At 35.7% G+C, this 23,307-nt stretch overlaps 1 protein-coding gene across 3 annotated transcripts in view; it reads right to left on the bottom strand.

Annotated features, from left to right (window-relative positions):
• Nucleotides 1-201: 201 nt before the first annotated feature.
• The window catches only part of CPSF6 (cleavage and polyadenylation specific factor 6), a 34,036-nt gene continuing 10,930 nt past the window's right edge, over nt 202-23,307 (bottom strand). The window contains exons 4-11 of one of the 3 annotated variants that reach the window (XM_007528400.3): nt 21,044-21,189; nt 19,340-19,513; nt 19,106-19,216; nt 18,174-18,678; nt 15,771-15,886; nt 14,576-14,729; nt 11,890-12,079; nt 202-5,047 (exon numbers count right to left, since the gene is read on the bottom strand). In XM_007528400.3, coding sequence (XP_007528462.1) covers nt 11,893-12,079; nt 14,576-14,729; nt 15,771-15,886; nt 18,174-18,678; nt 19,106-19,216; nt 19,340-19,513; nt 21,044-21,189 — 1,393 coding nt within the window. In that variant the 3' untranslated portion in view covers nt 202-5,047; nt 11,890-11,892. Of the gene's footprint in view, nt 5,048-11,889; nt 12,083-14,575; nt 14,730-15,770; nt 15,887-18,173; nt 18,679-19,105; nt 19,217-19,339; nt 19,514-21,043; nt 21,190-23,307 lie in introns of all 3 variants that reach the window. The other 2 variants (XM_007528402.3, XM_016190534.2) reach the window with 2 other exon arrangements.

Raw genomic sequence — 23,307 nt, forward strand, 5'->3', positions numbered from 1 at the left:
CTTTCATCCCCGAGGTAACAGAGGGCTAAGGTTCACTCCCTAGCACCACCATTAAGTCAGAACTGGCAGTTCTCTGGTTTAAAAACAAAAACCCTAATCATCTTTTCCAGTCAAATGCTCTCTGTCTGTTATGAATTGCCCCAAGATCACACCCAATGGTTAACAAATTACAAAGTGAACACAAAGGACATAAATGCAAAGTAGTATCAAAAATTTTATTTTCAATACAAGATAAATACCATGCTTGTTACTAGTGCAGTTTAAGGCCAACAATAGCCATATAGCAAACTGCTCAACATTCACCTAAATGCTAAAGAAAGAGAAGACAAAAGTAAACATTAAACAAAAATTGCAATTACAAACATTTTAGTAAAATGGAATGAGCTTTTTAATAGAAGCTAATATGGAAGTCTAGTTCTCATAAACACACACACACACACACACACACACAAAAAAAAGTCTAATCAAGTATCGCCTTACCTTTTGCACAGAAATCTTATTGTGAAGTCACCAGAGTCAACAGCTAAACTTTTACGACTTTCTTTGGCCTTCTAGTACTAGACAAATTATTTACAAACTGTGATTTATGGGTACTGGTAGTATGATACATGGTTTTCTGCTAAGGGCTTTCCATTTTAAAAGAATTGTAATACAACTCTATAAGGCTGTACAAAGCTGTAAACTACTTTGCTAACATACCATGGGATTAAGAGGCAGAAGGAATCATAGACCTTTTTTCTTAAGGCTAAAGTCATCAATGTTATAGATGCATTCCTTAGAATACATTATGATTTACCCTCAAAGGATCCTTGCCCATTAAATACCACCTGAGTACTATAATTTTCAAAGTAAAAAAATAAACATGAATCCACCATTGTATTTTAAAATAATTTCACTTACAGAATGCTAAGAAATGTTACGCAGTAACAGTGTGACAAAGAACACATCTTCAAAATGAAATGTTTTGTACGAACTGCAGGGTCTGTCCAATTATTTAAAATTAAATGTAAAACATTTATACCCGTGGTACTTTTAGAATATGCCCACACAAAAAACTCTCGGTAGAATTTCAAGATTTGCGTGACTTCAATTACATTCTAATATTTTAAGAGACTCCCGGTTTCAATATTAATTAAATTGCAAGAAGTCTTTTGAAACATCAAAATCAGTCTATACCTAACCAGCTGTTTTATATGTCCCATAAAAATGAAACAAAACATAGTAGCTGCATATTCAGAGTGAATACCAACCTGAAACTTAAGAAACATTGGTTAAGACAAATCTAAATCAATCTCAACAGTATACAATTGCGTATTTTGAATACTTGCAGAAATTCATGCTTCTTTCTAACGTGAAGAAAGAAGAGTTTAAGAACTTCCTCCCAGAAGCCTAGACATTTAAAAACATTTCTATTTCAACTGAAAGTTTAATGTTGAATCTTCTGATTTTTTTTTAAATCTCACATTAAAAACACAAGGGATGATATATCATAAGGCCACATCTTAATAAATTTATAATTTTTGGTTGAATATTTAAAAATTAGTCTAAGGCTTCTAAGAGAAAAGTTGCTTAAAATAAAAAAGTATACCAGTGTTTAAACTGAAGGCTGATGTTAAACACAGCAATACACAAACACACTGTAAACAGGAAAATATTATCCTTTACTACAAAAACTCACCTAACATATTTAAGCAAAAATGATGTCTGATATGTACAATGGATAAACGTGCATTAGGAACATACAACTGCAGGGACATTTACATACAGATGGCTATGGGATGCAATGAACTGATGAGTAAAATTCAAAAGGCAGTTCTCTATAAAATAAGAACCTCAATACTGATTCTCAGTTAAAAAAAAAAGACTTCCTATTAAACTAACAAGCTGAAGCTTAAAATACACACACACACACACACACACACACACACACACACACACACACACACCTATCTTGTAAGATACAGAAAACAGAAAATGCCATGATCATTCAGGTGGGAAAACACTCCAACAGAAAAGGTCTATAGTCAGATGTCATTGTATAAAACAGTATGTATTTAGGTTATTGGCACATGTGATTAATTACACAAGAAAAGTCTTTACCCTTCCAACAATTTCCCCTTTCACTATAAAATGTTATATAACAGTCTTTAAAATCTCCAAGTTTATTTTTAGAACTGACCTTAAACTTAAAAAACAAAACAAAACCCAAACAATAAAAAGCAATATTCTCCACAGGAGATTTAAATAAAAATACTTTGAGCAACAATCCACTAAACTATCTGTGAACTGTAAATTATAGTTAACTGCTTAAGAACATTCTAGGTAAAGGGGCTACAGTTTAGCTGGACTAAACTTCTACTAATAGCCACAGCAACTTAATCCAAATTTGTTTATGAAAATCAACAAAATAAACACTTCCAAATATATAATGGAGTATCATTTCCACAAAATATATATACTCCTCTAACTAAAAGCAGCATATTCAATTTAAAGTGTTGCCTCAGAAGCAATACATTTCAGGTGCTATATCACTCATTTATAATTTTAATGGCTGAAAGGAATGTGACTGCATAGCACTAATAAGAGTATGGTTTAAAATGAAAACTCAAGTTTGCTTTAATAATCATTACAATTATTAGTAATAAATTAAAAGATCTCTGGGACTTTTTTTTTTTTGTTGGGGGTGTGGAAGATATATCTCTTTGGATTTTTTTTTAACGAATTAAAAATTAAAAAACAAACAAAAAAAAATTCAAAGAAAAAAAATTTAGATATCAGCCCATAAACAGAGGTCTGAAGAATGAAATAAAACTTGAGATTTTCACTTTTACTGCTATACATTCATGTGTTATCAGGTAGAGAAAGAGTTTGCAAAAGTTGACTGGTTAAAACAAAAAGTTCCCTCTGACAACACTTAGTGTATTAGCAGCAAATAATTCTAATAAACTCACATTGTCTGCAACAAGAGCCACATTATGATATCTGCCAAGTAGGGAGAAGAGTGACAGAGATGAGTAATTTAAGGGTTCCACTGATAAGAAGATGAAAAGGTCAACTAAGAATTTAATTAGTACAAAATTTCCAGTTTGTGCACAGTGAGATTTTTATGATTTCATTTTTAAATTGTCCGGAGAAAATTTTTTTCTTGTGGACATTTACTTACCTTGTAATCTTACTATTAACTAATTTCCCTTGGAATAGATTTATGTCCACAGTTCTTTACATTAAAGCATTAAAATATTTACAAAAGAATGCAAAAAAAAACAAAACAAAACTAACACTATACAACACACAAGAAAAATCGATTTTGATACAATTCTCCAATGTTAAAAAAAACTGCATTTTCAAAAAGATAGTTTTAAAAAATCATTTTTGAAAGCAAATCATTCTGGAAAACATCAATGATCTCTATGCACACACTATTTGCAAAAAATTGGAATAAAACTGGCAATATGAATTAATATGAAACAATTAATTTTGTACAAAATAGTGAGACTGTGAACAAGATGAAAGCAAATACTGCAGCATAAACTTCTGGAGGCTCCTGTAGTCGCACACTACCTAGTATTTAGGTTATCTAAATACCTTAATTGTTGTCCTCGAATTTGGCTATACTGTTCTAATACAAATGTGCATTATTAGAAGACTTCTTGAAGATAAGCATCTCAAAAACAAATTAGCTTTCTTAAAGAGTTTAACTCAAATTTCCAAAGGAATGATTCAAAACGATTGTCTATGTCTAATCAGGCTCTGACAATGCCTAGCTTTGCAATTAAAAACACATGCTAGATGAGTAACTTTTAATGTGAGCCTATATGCACTGCAAGATTTAAACAAATCTTTGATTAACTAAGTCACACTAGCATTGAGCCAACACGCTGCATAAATATACATAGACTTCCTTAAACTGAAGATAGGATACAACTCTAATCTCCCACTTTACAAAACAGGAGAATACAACCAATGTTTGTAATAATAAATCATACCCTTCAAAAATCTATAGTAACTGGAAAACTAAGGTTGTCTTTACTCACACGTCTCTGCGTGGCTGTATTTACACTGCCCGTGGCTTCAAAAAGAAACCATAAGCTTACCGATATAAAGCAGCAAATTAATGCTGTAACAAATCAGAATTGTCAAAATATTTTTTCAATGCTAGCAATTTACAGTTAAGCATTTCAGTACGTGTGTTGTAATTAAGCTGCAGCAGTATAGCAAATAATGTAGGGTAATTATCAAAATGTTAGAACCAATTTTCTTTATCTATCCATATACATTGACTGGACAGCTATGTCCATGAAATTTCAGATTTTACAAGTTTACATACCATTCGGCAAAGTCACAAGCTAACTAGGTAAAAACAGCTAGAAAAGCAGAATGTAGAAATATTAAATATCTATGTAACTGCCTAGACTATTATCAAAATCAAGGGCAAGAGACACTTAATTAGTAAGTTTAATTCACTGAACGCAAGATTAGATTGATGCATTTCCCCAAACGCTATTGCAATGTTTTTCTTTAAAGGACAGTATAAATGTCATAGTAACATTATCTTTAGATATTGCTGAACACAAGACTTTCCCTGAGGTGTAAACATCAAATAACTTGAACAGCTTTACACATCAGCCCCATTAAACAGTTTATTACAACACTACATCTATTGTAATCAAAGCGGTGCTGTTTACAGACATCATTTGAACATTTTTAACAAGAACAAACTACTATGAAAACAGGCATTTACTTGACGTTTTATCAATTGCTTGCACATTATAATGGCCAAATGTATATAACCAGTAATAAAGTTGCAAAAGCTAGAACTTTTTAAATCACACAGGTTTCCTTCAAATAAAACAGTTAAGCAACATAAAAATAAAAGTAGAGCTACTGGTTACCATTTATGCAGATTTGCTTTATTCAGATCTATTCCTGTTCATTTTATCCATGAATCCTTACAGGTTCAGTTCAGTCACAGAAGCAAACTGCTGGACAAGCGTCATTTTCCCTCATGAAGACTGTTTTGTCTTGGAAGGTGTTCCTCTTCCTTCAGCTGTAATGTGTTAAAATTTGTGATGTAGATTTTGCTATTCCCCATAATACACAGAAAAACGCTGGCTTAACTATACATACACAAGTCGTGCATCTACTTTACTGTTACACACTCTAACACAAAGTAAGGATCAGCTGAAACAGTAGTTGCTTTTTGTGGTGGAGAAATAAACACTCCAATTTATGTGCTAATTAAAAGGCACTCTGATTTCTTTCTTTTTTTTATTTATTAATTTAATAATGACAGAAAAGGAATGCAGAAGATACAGCAGCTACTGTTTCTGTAATGCTGGAAGCATTTTTATTATTTTCTAAAGTATGCATACACTACAAAAATAAATGGGAAAATGCTTGGATGGTCTTATGTCTCATTCACCCACATATCAATTCTATATTGACAAATGCAAATTGAGTATAAAATGCAGTAAATTATTTTTACAAATTAATCATTTATTTGACAGCATACAGGAACTTCTGTAAGTGTTAATAAAATGGTGCTCCAAGTTACAAATTTTATAAATAAAAAAGTATATAGTATTCACATTTAAATAAATGACATCCACATACAAATCCTTTAGACATAATACAAAGTTAACATTGGCTTTTGCTCTATTCTACTTATACTGAAGTATCTGATGTAGTATATAAACTAACCCAATCAAGCTAAACGAGAATCTAAAATAACTCCCTGAATAACTCACATGAAGCAGGGACACACCAGAAATCTGATAAACTAAAAAAAGTTCACAAAGGAGATACATATTTAGCTAACGTGGATATAAGAAGTAGCTGATGTATCAGTTAGTTAAAATATAAATTCCAAGAGAGCATTTAAAATAAGATAAATTAAAAGTAAAAAGACACAGGATCGGTGGAATAGCTCACTTGGACTGAACCCAGTCTCCACTGCAGGAAGCTTCAGTTTCTTTCATTTTCTCTCTCTCTCTCTCTCTCTGCTACCTCAATCTCTCTCAAACAAAACAAAATATCAGAATAGTGATATTCTGTCACAAAAGCAGTCATATTTTTTGCTTTAAAATCAATGGTAATCAATATTCTGTCACAACCACCGATTTTTGTCTTTTGGGCTCTTCTCCAACTGGCTGTAAAAGTATCTTAAGAGCATTGATACATATATGCACCACACTGCCTTGGGAGTAAAATCTACAATTTTAGAGCTACAAAGGGAAAATACAGATACTTTAACTCAGGCCATTTCTAGTGTTACCTTTTATTGTATCTTTATCTTACAATAATGACACTTTTGGCAGAACCAGGTCATAGGAAAGATGTCTAGAAAAAGCAGGTTTCATGTTTTACTTTTATTACTTGTGAAAACCCTTCTAAAAAGGTATTTGAGGGAAGGCACATTTTCTAATCTTTGCAAATAGGCAAAATAAATAAATAAATTATTACTGGTTACTTAAATATTGTCCAAGAATATTATCTCCCTCACATTTGTTGTGTAGGAGAGATGAAGAGTGGATAATTAAGAGGGTAAGATTATCTCAAGTCACAGTGAGTAAAACCAAGACTTAAGGCTTCCAAAACTCATAAGGCACACACTGCAACTTTGTATCATTTACCACTCCAATGGAAAATTTTGCTACTTTTGAGGTAGAAAATTGTGCCATGAGATTACAACACACGTTGTCCAGGATGAGCCTACTGACATTTTTCTTGGTCATATTTTATAGATATGTCTTTACTATAAGTAAAGCTCTAATTTTCACCATAGAGACATAAAATCTGGGAGATAGCTTCAGTTTATTTCTATTTCTAGACACTTTACATTTATCCACTTGGAAATACCAATTTTACAATCTCAAACGGAAGCAATTGTGAAGGCGATACAACCCATTTCCAGTAATCCAATTCATATTATAAGTCTCAAATTTCTCAGTAGACAGCTACATAAACAAGGATATCAAAAAACTTAAAAAGTGACAAATACATTCAGTGGTCATGTTTTCAGAATATCATTTGGTCAAAGCCACACAATTAATTGAACTACAGTTAAAGAAGAACTATGCAAACAGTTAAGGTCAATGAAATCTATAGCTCTTTACTTAAAATTTTCAATACAGTGTAGCACTTGCATTTTGAGATATCAGTAAGATGAAGCCAATACTAACAACTCAAATTATGAGTGTTTACATTAAAAATTTTAGTTGGCAAGTTGGTAAGGATTAGTATGGTGAACATCACTCAAATATATATACATAAGCGATAACTCATATGGCTTGTTACATCAATATATTGAATTAAGAATATTCTAATAAAATCCCTGGGAGTATTTTCATCAATTCAGTAAAATAAACTTACTTCCATCTGAACATTTCTCCTTAGTGAGAGAAATGGAGATGGAGCAGACAAGAGATAAAATACTCCAAATACAAGTTAACTCTTTAAAGTAAGAATTTTGGGCTGGGGAAACAGCATAATGGCTATGCAAAAGACTTTAATGCCTGAGGCTCTGAGGTTCCAGGTTCAACCCCAAGCACCACTATATGCCAGAGGTAAGCAGAATTCTGGTCTCTCTCTGTATCTCTTTCATTAAAAAAACAAACAAAATATTTAAAGTTAAAATTCTTTCTTGTATTGACTAGAACATGCCACAAAATTCTGTTCATCACAGATATTTATGAAAAAATCCCTGCCAAAACACTTTGTATTTTCTTCTATCTACCCCTGGAGATAGTACTTACCTCATTTTAACTAGAGCATTTCTACTACACTATAAAACATGCATGACTGCTACTCTAGGCAGTTGACTAAACAGTGAAGTAATCCACTACAAATGAAATCTTTGCCTCCAAATTGCACAAATTAGACATTTCAAAATCAGCTGTTTATGTGATAGAGACCTCTCTGTGAGAGTTAAAACATGCTATCACAGAAGGCAAATCAGTAAATCTGGTGGCATTTATAAATCTTTTTTGAGGGGTGGGGAGGGCCACTAGACCTTCTTTAAACAATGCTAACTGTATACATTCATTCAAAACATTATTCAAAACAATCTAATAATTTACAAACTAAAACAATGGCAATAAATTCCACACCGAGATGAAGGTGAGAGCAAGGTGACTCATACTGGTATCGATTTAAAAAAAAAAAAGGGAACAATAATCATTTGCTAACAAAAACCATATTCTTAAACCACAGTGAGCAAAAGCACTATATATCCATACAAGGAGTCACTTTCTACCTTATCACTTTAAAATATTAATAACTATATAGTCATTCTGCAAATTCAAGCAGTTAGAGTAGAAGAGCTAGCATATCTAAATCAAACAGAATAGATAGGATACACATGAAAATACAAAGAAACAAAGGGCTAGACAATATCAGACAAACCTCTGATAACTTAAGAGTTGCAGAAAATTCAAATGTCATCACAGCAATATTATTTGTCAAATAAGAAAATTTAAATTTTCACATATGCCTCAAAATAACACTATCTCTTCAGGGAATGAAACACCTTAACATAAGGACTTTTGATTCTTTTGGTTTTGTTTTTCCAAAATGAATACAAAGCCCTGAACTTAAAAAAGAGAAAAAAAAGAATGCAAAGTGCACTAAACCTTATACAGTGACAATACTGCCCAGGATCATATTTATGGCAAAGACAGATAATCATACAGCAAAATAGCTCAGACATGTTTAAATTTTTTATCAAAGAACTGGAGCATGATTTCAGAATATTCAAAATCTCATACCAAAAAGAGGAAAATCATGAATAAAGAGGGATTTCTTGTTTTCATTACTCAGTACACAGAAAAGAAAAGAAAAAAAAAAACAAATTTCTTGAGTATGGTTATCCCAACAGGAATGAGGATTGAAAGACAATAACTCAACTAAGTAAGTGAAATTATTTCTTTATGAAATATACAATCTTAAAGCACCAAATGTGTTTGTTTTGCTCAGAGTGGTCTGAGAATAGAGGCAGAAGTTACAGAATATGAAGCACAATGTATTTACATAATGAAATTTACAATACTGATATTCCCATTAAAATACCTATTTGAACTTAAAAGATACTGAATGCCTTTAGAAAAACTAATACATTTTAAAATGAGAATGCAATTAACATTACCAACATTTCAAACACACATAAAAAATTAAGATGGGACACACATTAACAAATTGCCAACACCATTGTTTCCAGTTAAAGTAAGAACTTGTCCTTTTTCTCATTAGTAATAGATTACAATTATTAGTTTATTTGTATACAGACTTACTACTGGCATTCAATTTAGCTTCCAAGTTACTTTTACTCCACTTAAAGATATACATGAAAGCTCAAAAGGACTCATATTTTAGAACTTCTAAAAGGTCAACAGACCTTATAATGGTAATTAAATCTGTAGATAGTTTTTAGCTTAAGTTTTTTGAATATTTTTAATTCCAGTCCCCACCCTTTTACTCACATCCACTAAATCCACAATACTGTTTGCTATAGCAAAAGTACAATATTCCAAGGTAACAAACTTTTGAACTAGAAATGCTTATGTAAAATTTTGCTTGGATGAAGGCATATAACAATATTACAACTCAATTCTGATTAATGCACAAATAAAACATGGGAATTTTGGTATGATATACATCAGTGATTAAGAAAAAAAATATAAAGTTTGCAGTTAGGAATTCATAGTTAATGTCTGAATGTAATGAAACTCAAATCATGGCATAATTAGGTGTGGCCATATTGAAATGTAATGTTAGTTCTTCAGTTTACTTGATCAACTACGCTAGCTCAACTAAAACCACTAAGAAAATTAATGAATTATAAATATAAGCTATTGCAAAAGCTCACTGATGGATGCATCAATCTTGGAGACAACTGAAAATCGTTGCAGACAAGGTTTAAATAAAAATATAACTTGAAGGGTTAAGGAGGTAGCACAGTGGTTGTTTACTAAACTTGCATGCTGAAGGTTGCAGATACAATCTGCATCACCATATGCCAGAACTGATCAAAGCTGTGTGTCTTATTAAAATAAATAAATAAACAAACAAATAGGGCTGGGGAGAGAGCACAATGGTTACTTAAAAAGACTTACATGCCTGAGGTTCTGGAAGCCCCAAATACAATCCCCAACACCACCCTGCGCCAGAGCTGAGCAGTGCTCTGGTCTTTCTGTATCTATTTCATAAATAAATATATATGGGAGCCAGGAGATGGTGCAATAAGGCCCTGGACTCTCAAACATGGGGTCCCTGAGTTCAGGCCCTGGCATCCCAAGTGCCACAGTGATGCTATGGTTCTCTCTCCCTCTCATTCATTAACAAATGAATATTTACAATTATATCTATTAGTATATCCATGTATCTAAGAGAACTTACACCTCACTATAAATGAAATGGCTGATTCAGTCAAATACTAAGTTGGCCACAATCTACCTTAAGCAACTGAGGGACATAGACATTTTTTATAAGATCGAATCAAATCAGCCCAGAGGGAAAAAGCACTACATAGGGTTTGGAAATACAATATACACCACTTAATTTTTACATTCAAAAACAATTTCAATAAAATTAGTTTTAAAAGTAAAAAAGTTTTGCCTGACATCAAGGAAATATTTTTTAATACAATATATGGAGAGCTATTTTAAGTTAATAATAATCAAGATGTGCATTCAAAATGCAAGAGTGTTAAAATTAAGTCTTCATTTCAGAAAGCTCTTAAATTTTTTTTATGCACAATAAAAACAAGACTTCCATGCTTATTTTCTAAATAGTATTCAAACAGGATCTTGTTTGCTAAAATATATCATATTAAACTGCTTATTCTGAGACTTACACACACTTAATAACTCTGATTTTGTCTAACAACAATTTAAACACTAACAATTTTCTTGACTGAATAAGTCAATGTTTTCCATGATTGTAGAAATTATGTGAAGAGCAGTTACCAATAAAAGGGATTGATTTAATGTAATTTCATCTGGGCATGCCACTAACAATATAAAGAAAAAATATTTGTTTACAAAGTAACTGTGTCAAATGTGCAAGTCTTATAGCATCCCCTCAAATGAATGCTGTTCACAAATATAAAAATAAAATTACACGTGAAATGAAACAAACAGACAACTCTTCCTGTTTTATGAAAAATGTTCACAAGGAATATATTTAAAATACAGAAAAAAAAAGACAATGATTATGGTTTATGAATGAAACATCAATGAAAATTATTTCAGGGTTATTGTAACCTTAGATGTGTGGTTGCATACAGTTTAAAAGTCTCAGACATGGAATACTCTGAACCCATTTTAACTGGATATTTTCATATTTTCTTTGCAAATCAAGGTATCTGTATTCCTTTAAAGACAAAACCAAGTGCTAGGGAAAATAGCTTTCCTTTTAAAAAAAACTGCTTTGTTTTGTTGTTTAAAGGAGAAAAGCTCTTTCAATATTGGTAAACCATCCTTCCGTATTGTTAAGAGTTCCCTTTTAAATTTACTTTTAAGACTAAAATACATTCTAAGTACATGAATTAACTCCCTGCATTTTAAATATTTAAAACTACATGCAAATATTTACAATTAAGAGAATCCCAATTTTTAGGTATTAGAAGTAGGTAATGAGTCCTCTTGATCTATTTTCTTGCCTTCTTAAAGCCACTAACAATCTGCAATATAACTCAGCAAAACAGTAAGAGGTCAAAATATTTACCTGTTATTACTTACCTGATACTGTCTCAGATGTTTCTGGAAGATTAAATTCAGAACAAGTAGTTGGACCACTTAACATGCAGACATATACTGTATGAACAACAGCCTCGGAGTTATAATCACTGTTAATGAATACATGTTAAGTAAAACAGAAATAAGGAATACACACCTTCTAACGATGACGATACTCGCGTTCTCGGTCACGTTCTCGGTCTCTGTCTCGGTCCCGGTCCCGATGTCTCTCTCGTTCTCTGCTTCTCTCTCTATAATAATCATCGTGACGATCTCTACTACGGGATTTATGTCGCCGGCTCTTTTCTCGTGATCTACTGTGGTCCCTCTCTCTTGATCGTTCACGTCTTCTAAAAGAAATTACTGGATTAATGCTCTCTGTAAATGGATCGCTTATGTACTGTGGACCAGGAGGTGGCACAGTGGATAGTGTTGGACTCTCAAATATGAGATCCCTAGGTTCACTTGAACCCTGGCAGTACACGTACCACAATTATGTGTGGTTCTTTATCTTTCTCATGTACAAATGAAGTCTTTTGGGAGTCGGGCGGTAGCGCAACGGGTTAAGCACACGAGGCGCAAAGCACAAGGACCGGCTTAAGGATCCCTGTTCAAGCCCCCGGCTCCCCACCTGCAGGGGAATCGCTACACAGGGGGTGAAGCAGGTCTGCAGGAGTCTTTCTCTCCCTATCTTCCCCTCTCTAAATTTCTCTCTGTCCTATCTAACAATGACATCAATAAAAACAACAGTAACTACAACAACAATGAAAAAACAAGGGCAACAAAAGGGAAAAATAAATATTAAAAAATAAAATCTTTTATTAAAGTATCTTTGTGTTTAAAAATGACAAAGGCAAAAGCTCTTTATTTTTATAAAGTCTAAATTTACTATTTAAAAAGCACCAGTGGTAATAACTCACCTACAAGCCACAAACCAGAAATTGCAGTTTAGAAAATGCTCACTCCACAACTGCGAACCAGACATACTAAGGCAATAGATCTTATTACCTATCATTTCAAAGAAGTTCACCACTTCAAGTTAAAGAACAAGTTTTTTAGATAAAATTCATGAACTCAATATATAATAGGACTAAATACACCAAAATTACAATACATTACCTAAATCTACATATTAAAAAATCAGTTTTACATGTATAGATGGGTCGGCAGAAATATTGCACCACTAAGACATCTCCCTAATAATATACATTTGTGAGGCAGTGGGGCGGTGGCGCAGCGGGTTAAGCGCACGTGGCGCAAAGCGCAAGGACCGGCAAAAGGATCCTGTTTTGAGCCCCTGGCCCACCTGGAGGGGAGTCGCTTCTCAGGCGGTGAAGCAGGTCTGCAGGTGTCTGTCTTTCTCTCCCCCTGTCTTCCCCTCCTCTCTCCATTCTCTCTGTCCTAGCCAACAACAATGATGACATCAATAACCACAACAATGTTAAACAACAAGGGCAACAAAAGGAAAAATAAATAAATATAATTAAAAAAAAAAGAATATACATTTGTTATAACCTGAACATGAATTGGCGTATTGCACCAAAGTAAAGGACTCTGGGGGGGGGGGGTGGTGGTGGTGGTGGAGAATACAGGTCCTTCAGAGGACCTAGTGGGGGTTGTATTGTTATATGGAAAACTGAGAAATGTTATGCATGTACAAACTATTATATTTACTGTGGAATGTAAAATATTAATTCCCCAATAAAGAAATTTTAAAAAAGAACATATTTGTTGGGGGTAGAATAAAGGATGGAAAGTAGAAGAATAATCTAATAACTGTAACCACTTAGAGGACTGGGAAGAGTAATGGGTATGGTTTTCAGTTCCTGAGGCTCTGAGGTCCAGGTTTAATCCCCAGCATCACTATTAAGCCAGTTGAGAAGTACTCAGTTAAATTACACACACAAACCCCTATGTGTATCTCCCCACAAGAAAAGACTGGGAAACCATTTAAAATGTTACTTAATTAGAGAAAGAAACACACTAAAAACTGATCCAAAAATATGAAAGACATCTTTCAAGCTGGGGAGATAGCATAATGGTTATGCAAAGACTTTGATGCCTGTATCAGCAAAGTTTCAAGACTCAATCTCTAGCACCACCGTAAGCCAGAGCTGAGTGGTACTGTTTTGTTTGTTTGTTTTTTAAAGGAAGGAGAACTTACTTTTCAAAAAACACTAATGATGCTAAAAAGAAGACGCCTGACCACTATCTCATTTGTTGAAGAAATATTTAGCATCCAACACTGTTTAAAAAGATTTATCTGACAGGTAAAAGGCCCTTTCCATCTTTTCATGTATGTACTAATATAAAGAAAGGGCACCAAGATGATGGAATTATAAAGTACAGAAACAGTGTGGTGGTCAATCACTTTATGTGTCAAAATGGAGAAAAAGGAATCCATTAAAATTAAATAATATTGGAGCCAGGGGGTGTGGTATAGGAGACGGAAGACAAAAAGGGTCTCGATGACTACTTATCCTAAGACTAACTAAAAGCTTTTGAAGGGTTTGAAGCAAACACTGACAATTTTGAATCAGTTTTAAAAGAAAAAAGTCATTCTAGTACTGGAGAGACAGCATAATGGTTATGCAAAAAAGATTTTTCATGCCAAAGCCCCAGGTTCAATCCCCAATATATAGCCATATAAGCCAGAATTGTGGAATGTCCTGTTATTTCTCTTTCATTAAAAATAATTAATAAAATATATTCTTTAAAATTTCTAAATTACTGAGCAAAGAGCAGGTGGTTAAAATCAAAATTCTATTTCAAAGCCCCAAACGCAGTATTTTTCTAGTTGCAAAGTAGCAGTCTTAAACAGACATGAGACAGGAAAGTTTTACCTTGATCCAGAACCATAAGACTTGGATTCAATTCCATGAAGGCAGTCTTGCAAAGAGCTAATGAGCACTTTGCAACGATCATCAGCTGATACTTTGGACTGTTTAATTAAAGAAATTGCAGTTACCAATGTCTCAATAGCACTCCCATAATCACCTGTAAGGGAAAGAGTGGCAAAAGTCAAATTTTGTTTTCAAAAATACCACCAAACCACCTGGGATTAAAAAAAAAAAAAAAAAAGATGAGAAGGAGCAGCAGAGGCATTTTACAAAGGAGTATACTTTAAACTGACTTTGCAGGGGGCCGAGGAGGTGGTTCAGCAGTAAAGCATGAAACTCTTTTGACAGCCCCTGCCTGGATTCAGTCTCTGACACTGAATAATGTTTCAGAGCAGGGGAGATAGTTCATCCAGTGGAGCACATACTGTTATCATGATGTGTTAGGACCTAGGTCCGAGCCTCCCAGTTCCACACACAGGTGAAGCTTCACTAGCAATGGAGTGGTAACGTGATGTTTCTTCCCTCTTGGTCTGTCTCTACACAATAAGGTGGGGGAGGAGAGGGGAAGGAGAAGGGAGAGAAAGGAAGGTAGAACTATATAGGTACAAAAGGTGCTGATGACTAAAGAAAAGTTGCAGTGGTACTCTGGTCTATGCCTTAGTTTTTTTGTGTTTTTTTTTTAATTCTTTTCAGTATTTTTTAATTTTTTATAGACAGAGAGAAATTGAGAGGAAGGGGGAGAGGGATACCTGTATTACTGCTCCACCACCCATGAATTTCCCCCATGCAGAAAGAGAATGAGATGCTTAGACCTGGGTCCCTGCACATGGAAATGTGCTATCTCCTGGCTATTTTTTTTTTTTTATTCTTGTGGCCCAGGAGGTGACACAGTGGCTTGAGTACCCTCATGCTTACAAGCGTGAGGTCCTCAAGTATGAGATCCAGTATCAGATATGTTAGACTGCTGCACAAATTTTTTCTCTATTATTGATACATTTTTTTTTTTTAAAGTTCCTGAGGGCTCTTTGCTATAACTATACTGTGACTTAGTTTCCTTCAATGTCTTTTAAGTCCAGGTAATGAATGATATGGGAATACAAAAATAATTACATGTTAACAACTCATCTTCAACACTGTAGACAAAAGTTTTAGGTCACTAATAATAATATAAATGAGAAATATTAACAAATATACAAACCAGCACTGGCATCAGACACAGCTCTTGAAATAGCACTGCTTGAGATTGCTCTGTTTCTATTCATGATTTCTTCAAACTCAGCTTCACTCAGTGGTGTTCTTGCAGTATCCATTTCCCTAAAAAATTAAATGAGTCTTAAAACAGCATGCAATGGATTTCCAAGTTAGTCATAATAGTGCATACACAAATTCATACTAGTGCTTTGACAGGTGGCTTGGAACTGGTAGCAATTTTTCCAGATTGAAGAACACTATTCTACAAAGACCAAATCTAAGCAAAATTCTTTTACACCATTATCTTTCTGTTAAAACAAAACAAAACAAACAAAAAACACCAAAGCATTTCTCAGCTCTGGTTTATGGTGGGGCAGGCGACTGAGCCTGGGACTTTGCATCCTCTGGCATTAAAGTTGTTTACATAGCCATTATGCTGTCTTCCTGGTCTATTATCTTTCAAGTGAAATAAAATAGCAAATCAGAAATCTTGTTTGAACGCCAGAAATGATGTACTTACAGATGTTTTCACAAATCCATGTATAATATTTTTTAGTCATAGAAAACAGATAAATTGTCTTAATTCATTCGAGGAGGTGGCACAGTGAACATTACATTTCTGTCCAGAATATCCTCCCAAGTTAGATCCCCAGCATCACATGTGCCAGAGAGATGCTCTGGCTTTACCCCCACTCCAGTATCAAATTTAAATTGTGTGCTCCTATGTGCTGGCTCTCCCTCCGCCGCCCCCATCCCCAAATGTAGACTGTAAAAACTGTTGCTCTACACAAGCAAAGACAGGCATCGGATTTTCTCTGATTAGTATATTTTTCTGAATACAATTTCAGGAGAAAGAAGTTCTTAAACTCCTGTATGCCACTGAATTCCTAATATCTAGCAAATAAAAGGCACTCACTAAATATAAAAACATCACTAAGACTAAAATCCCAAGATTTTCTTTTTTAATTACAAAGACTTTACTTTATTGCATAGAGGCAAAGTTGAGAGGGAAAGGGGAGACAAAGAGACATCTGATCTGTACCAGGACTTGAGTTTGAGCCCCAAGTCCTCACCTGCAAGGGGAAAGCTTTGGGAGTGGTGAACCAGTGCTGCAGGTGTCTGTCTCTTCCTATCTCCTCCTCCCCTCTCAATTTCTGGCTGTCTCTAGCCAATAAATAACTAGAGATACTTGTGCTGCTCTCAAATTTTAACACACAAAAAAAGAGGCTAGTTAACAATATCTCTGAAAACCTAATAATATAGAAGTTCCATTTGTGTAAAGGAAACGAACTTTCAAAGTTTAAAAACAAACCTTAAAGTGCCAACACACTAAGTCACCTCACTCTTACAAACTAAGGGTGAGCACTGAATATGTAGTTACCACACTGTTAACAGAAGGTATACTGATGGGTTGGCAGAAAAATCGTGATGTGCTTTTCTATGCAAAAATGTGTCATGACTTTTCCAACAACCCAAAAACTTAGCAATTATGTGTTTTTTTTTTTCTTTAACAAAGCAATGCTCAACTCCGGCTGATGGTGCTGGGAGTAGAATCTGAGGCCTTTGGCGGCTCAGGCAGGAAAGTCTTGCATAACCATTAAGTTGTCTCCCTATCCCTAAGGCACTTTTCTAAGGAAAACAAAGCATTACTAGTGACCTCAGAAGAGCAATCTTTTAATCAAATATGTGGCAGAGCAGACAGATGAATATTAATCTTTTTTTAGGGGGAACAAAGGTTACTCTTCGTTTTTCAAAATATTTATTCATTTTTAATCTTTATTGCCACCAGGGTTATCACTGGGGCTTGGTACCAAGCTTACACTATAAATCCACTGCTCCTGGGGGCCATTTTAGAAAAATAGACAGCGACTGGGAAGACAGGAAAAGAGACACTTGTAGTGCTGCTTCACCACTTGTCAAGATAATCCTCTGCTGGTGAGGGCCAAGGATTTCAACCTGGGTTGTGCATTATCTGTGCTACTGACCAACCCCCAACCATTCTCTTCAACAAAAAACTTTTGATTAGCATGAGATAATCAATAAATAATACTTAACAGCAGTATGGTGTAGCATCACCAATGTAAAATGAGATTCAGACTTTAGTTACAATATTCAAGAACCCCCTTTGTTGCTTATGTTGTCTTTATTATGGTCTCTTTTAACTTAGACAGACAGAGATGAATTCCCAGGACCTAGTGACTTGCTTTAAATCACAAGGCTACATCAGAAACAGTGCCCGGTCACTCCCAACCTTGTGTATACAGTATGCTCCTCACCACAGAATACTTACTACCTCTTCTAATAAAAAATTATTAAAAAAGTATCTAGGAGCAAGTTTGTATTTCCCTCTGAAGTTCAGAATATTATTTACCATCAAATATATCGTCTACTCTCATAGGCACTGGCTTACCTTCCAGGAGGGCCATAGTCACCCCTATCATATGGTGGAGGTCGGCCATATGGATCTGTTGGAGGTGGTCCACGACTATCTGATGTAGGCATGCCGCTATTAGTTGGTGGAGGAAAGAAAGCTGGATTCACATGTGGAGCTGGTGGCGGGGCACCTGGAGGTGGTCCAGGAAGATGTGGAGGAGGAGCAAGTGTAAGGGGTGGCCCTAGAGGACCAGGTGGGCGAGGTGGAAATGGGCCTGGAGGTGGAGGTGGTCCCTGTTGTGGAGGTGGTGGACCAGGAGGGGGACCGTAGCCTGGAACTGGAGGTGGAGGACCAGGAGGAAGCGGACCCAATGGAGGTTGCCCAAAAGGTTGTCCAGGAAAAAGAACTGGTGGTGGAGGGCGATCTCCTCGATTAGGAGGCCCAGCTAAAGGTGGAGGCAGAACCTGACCAGGAGGTGGAGGACCTGGTGGACCAGGGGGGCCTGGAGGACCTAAGGGTGGACGTGGTGGAGTCTGTCCAGCTATAAGGAGAAGGGGAGAGAAGGGGGGGAGAGAGAAAAAAAAAAAAACACTTCAATAAAGTATTTTAACCTTTTAATGGCAAGATTATATTTAAATCATAACTCACAAATCAAACCCCATATGGTAAATATTACAACAACTACTACAAAGGTCAAGCATATCTGTAAGTTAACTAGCTCAATTTATGCTTAAGAAAAATTAATTAACAAAAAGACCAAGAAAGACTACAACACTTAGAGATAGTTTCCATCTTTCAGTGTACACACGTCTTACAGTGAAATCACCCACCTTATATTCTACTCTGATGTCAAGCTAGAAAGTGAAACGAGGGAAAATGGTCTTTAAAGGATTTTTAAGAGCTAAGAAAATAAGACGGATGTAAATATTCTATATATAAGTCAAGCAAGTTTGGAGAAAAATAAAGACCTTTTAGGCCAAAAATGGGTATTTCCTCTATGCTGTGCCCCATATGCCATGGAATCCTAGTTTCCAGGAACAAAGGCCGAGTTCCTTTAACAAGATGCTTGATCAAATTTCCTGGATTCCAAAAATAGCATAACAAGGAGAGTAAGTCACATTAATAATGCATTACTTGAAAAAGAAAGACAAGGAAAAGAGGTAGACAGATTTTTATCCATGGTAATTGAAGAAAAAATTTACCTGGAAAAGGTGGGGGTGGCCCTCCTGGTCCTGCTGGCCCAGGAAATCTGTCCCCACCGGGAACAGCCCCTGGAAATCGGCCCCGTCCTCTACCACCTTGTGGAAATGCTGCGCGTGAACTGCCTCCTGGAGGACCAGCTTTACCTTCCCCAGACATTTGTCCTGATTGTGTAGCTGCAAATATCCAAATACTCATAAATAGCATTTATTAAAATAGTTCTCTGAAATGTAACCACAGTTATTAGAAATACTGCTATTTCAAAGTTCATTCACACTGCATACTATTTAGCTTACACAGGCTTACGCTGGGTCTAGCCAAGTAAGAAGTACTGGCTAGGAAAGTCGCATCTACTTAAGTTATTTGGAAATGTTAAAACATGCAGGCTTAAATGGATTGCCAGTAAGTGAATATAGGCCATCTCAAAATACTAGTACAGCAACCAAGAATAATTCTTCCACAGAAACCTGAACTTCAACAAGCACTACATTTTATAGCACAACCTTAAGTCTTATGTTCTGAAATAGTAAAACAAGAATAACCCCTAGGATTTCTGTGTATTTTATGTTCATTCATCTTAACGAAGCGGTAACATTTAGAAGTCTAACGGCAAAAAATTTTTTAAACAAAAATTTCTTTCTTTTTATTTTTTTTAGTATTATTTATATATTATTAGATAGAGACAGGGAGAAACTGAGAGGGAAGGAGATAGAGGGAAAGAGACAAACACCTGCAGCCCTGCTTTAACACTTGCAAAGTTTTACCCCCTGCAGGTGGGGACCAGAGGCTTGAACCTGGGTCCCTGTGCACTGTAATGTGTGCACTTACCCAGGCCCAGGTTTGCCACCGCCTAGTCCCCATGGCAAATTTTCTATATTCACTTTATACCTAGAAGTGAATAATCTTGGTGCCACGCAGCTAGTATTTTCTAGTTATCTGTTTCTCCCCTACTATAACATATATCTATACAATTTTCCTCCAACCTAAGAACTAGAATGCAGTTTCTTCCTTCTCTAGGATGGGAATGGTAGGACAAGGATGGCAGGACTATAAAACATTTTTTATGTGGTCTGGGAGGTATGTGGCAGTGGATAAAGTGCTGGACTCACAAGCATGAGGTCCTGAGTTCAATTCCCAGTAGCACATGTACCAGAGTGATGTCTGGTTCTTCCTCTCTTCCTATCCCTCTCATTAAATATTTTTAAAAAATTTTATATATTGTTGTATATTATTGGGTTGATGACATCTAGAGGAAAAAATATGGGAGTAGGCGTTCAATATGAGACCACCCTATCATAACCAAAAATTAATCAAATTCAAAACACATACTTTCTATAATGAACAAAATATCAAGATGCCTCTGATAGTACAACAGCTAACAAATCTTAACTACATTGGTTTAATATTTATTTATTCCCTTTTTGTTGTCCTTCTTGTTTTTATTGTTGTAGTCATTATTGGTGGTGTTGTTGGATAGGACAGAGAGAAATGGGGAGAGGAGGGGAAGATGGAAAGGGGCAGAGAAAGACAAGACACCTGCAGACCTGAAGTGACTTCCCTGCACCTGGGGAGCTGGGGCCTCCAACTGGGATCCTTAAGCTGGTCCAAAGCACCACCTGCACTTAACCCTTTGTACTACCGCCCAACTCCCAACTACATTGGTTTAAACTTCCATCTGGTAAGAAAAGCCTCCGAGGATTGCTTACTTTTCCTGGACTGCATTTCAAACTGACTCAGGAACTGCTTATTGCATGGAGTCACAACAGGATTCTGACCATGAAGTTCTCTTTTAGGCAACAGATCCATTAACTTTTTAGAGGAAGCTTCAGATCCTACACCAACAAGGGCAAACCTAAAGATGTATAAAGGGACAAAGGCAGAAATGATTAGTGTTACTGTTAGTCTAGTATAAAACTGAGTGCTTTTTAGGATATTCAGTTTTACAACTATCATCACAATCAATTATAGAATATTTTTATTACCACAGAAATAAATACATCCCCATTAGGTGCTGCTCCATTTCCTCCCATCACTAGATCCAAAGAATCACCAATCTACTTTCTATTTATGGATCTGTCTATTCTAGGCCTTTCTTATAAATGGAATCACACAATGTGTGGCTCTTTAAAATTGGGAGGTGGCACAGTGGCTATAAGGCACTAGACTCTCGAGCATGAGGTCCTGAGTTAATCCCTGGCAGCATTATGTACCACAGTGATGTCTGGTTCCCTCTCCCCCCCCACCTCTCTCCCTCCTATCTTTCTCATTAGTAAATATATAAAATATTTTTTTAAAAAACTTTTTTCACTTAGCATTTACACTCTCAAAGCTTATGTATGTTATAATCTATAACGACACTTTCTTTTACAGTTAAGAAATACTTCATTATAGACATGTAGCACATTTTTATCATTTTTATTTATTTATTTTCCCTTTTGTTGCCCTTGTTTTTCATTGTTGTTGTAAGCAAGAAATGGAGAAAGGAGGGGGAAGACAGAGGGGGAAAGAAAGAGACCTGCTTCACTGCCTGTGAAGCTCAAACCGGGATCCTTATGCTGGTCCTTGTGTTTTGCGCCACGTGCACTTACCCGCTGCACTACTGCCCGACTCCCTCACATTTTTAAAAATCCACTCGTGGTCTGGGAGGTGGTGCAATGGATAAAAATTATGTGGCTGGAGAAAAACCCCAATTGGTACTTGCATACCCGAGGTTCTTGGTTTAATCCCCAACATGACATGTATCTCCCTCTCAGTTTCTGTCCTAAGTGAAACACACACACACACACACACACACACACACACACACACTCTCCACTAATTAATTGAAGGGGCATTTGGGTTGCTTCATTTTTTGGTCATTATGAATAAAGCCACTTTAAAGATGCTTAACCTTTAACCATCAGACACATGTAAACCACAATCACAATGAAAAACCTTTTTTAATGGGAAGTCGGTGGTAGCACAGCAGGCTAAGCGCACGTGGTGCAAAGCACAAGGACTGGTGTAAGGATCCTCCTGGTTAGAGGCCCTGGCTCCCCACCTGCAGAGGGGGTCGCTTCACAAGCAGTAAAGCAGGTCTGCAGGTGTCTTTCTCTCCCCCTCTCTGTCTTCCCCTCCTCTCTCCATTTCTCTCTGTCACATCCAACAACGACAACAACAATAACTACAATAGCAACAAAAGGGAATAAATAAGTATAAAAAAGTAAATAAAGTGAAATGCTTTAAAAATAAGTAACATATGTAATTAGAAATATAAAATATGTGCTAGAAAAAAGCCCTCAAAGCCCAGTCACTAAAATGTTCAGAGCAATCTATATACATGGTGAAAATCTGGCTTTATTTTTAGAACCCTGTATTTTCATAATGCTCCTATATTGGTCCTACCTCACTCACAGTTAAATGGTTCAAAAATAATCAATGGGGGAGCTAGTGGTTGAGCACCTGGTTAAGTGTACATTTTATAATGTGCAAGGACCTGGGTTCAATTCATCAGTCCCCAAGTGCAGGGGGAAAGTTTCACAAGTGGTGAGGCAGTGATGCAGGTCTCTCTGTCTACCTCCCCTTTCCTCTCAATTTCTGGCTGTCTCTATCAAAGAAATGAAAGATAAATTTAAAAAAGAAAAAGAAAAAAATTAACAGGTAGCCTGAAATGTGGCACAAGGTGTTGGATTCTCAAGTGCAAGTTTGATTCCCAGTGTCACGTGTGCCAGGGCATGCTTTGCCCTTGACTAAATAAATAAATAAATAAACAGATAGATAGACAGGTAAGATAACTCATTTGGGAGGGTGTCTGATTTGCCACGTATGCAGCCCAAGTTTGAGCCTCTGGTATACAACATGGAGTACCAGCACCTTGGCATCTCTCCTGCTTCTATTTCTCTGAAAAAAAGTCTACCCAGAGAAGTGGAGCCCTGGCTATAAATAAATAAATAAATGGAATATTCATGTTACTAATGTTACCTTTCCCCAT

This window comes from Erinaceus europaeus, chromosome 7 (assembly GCF_950295315.1).
Source record: "Erinaceus europaeus chromosome 7, mEriEur2.1, whole genome shotgun sequence".
NCBI lineage: Eukaryota > Metazoa > Chordata > Mammalia > Eulipotyphla > Erinaceidae > Erinaceus > Erinaceus europaeus.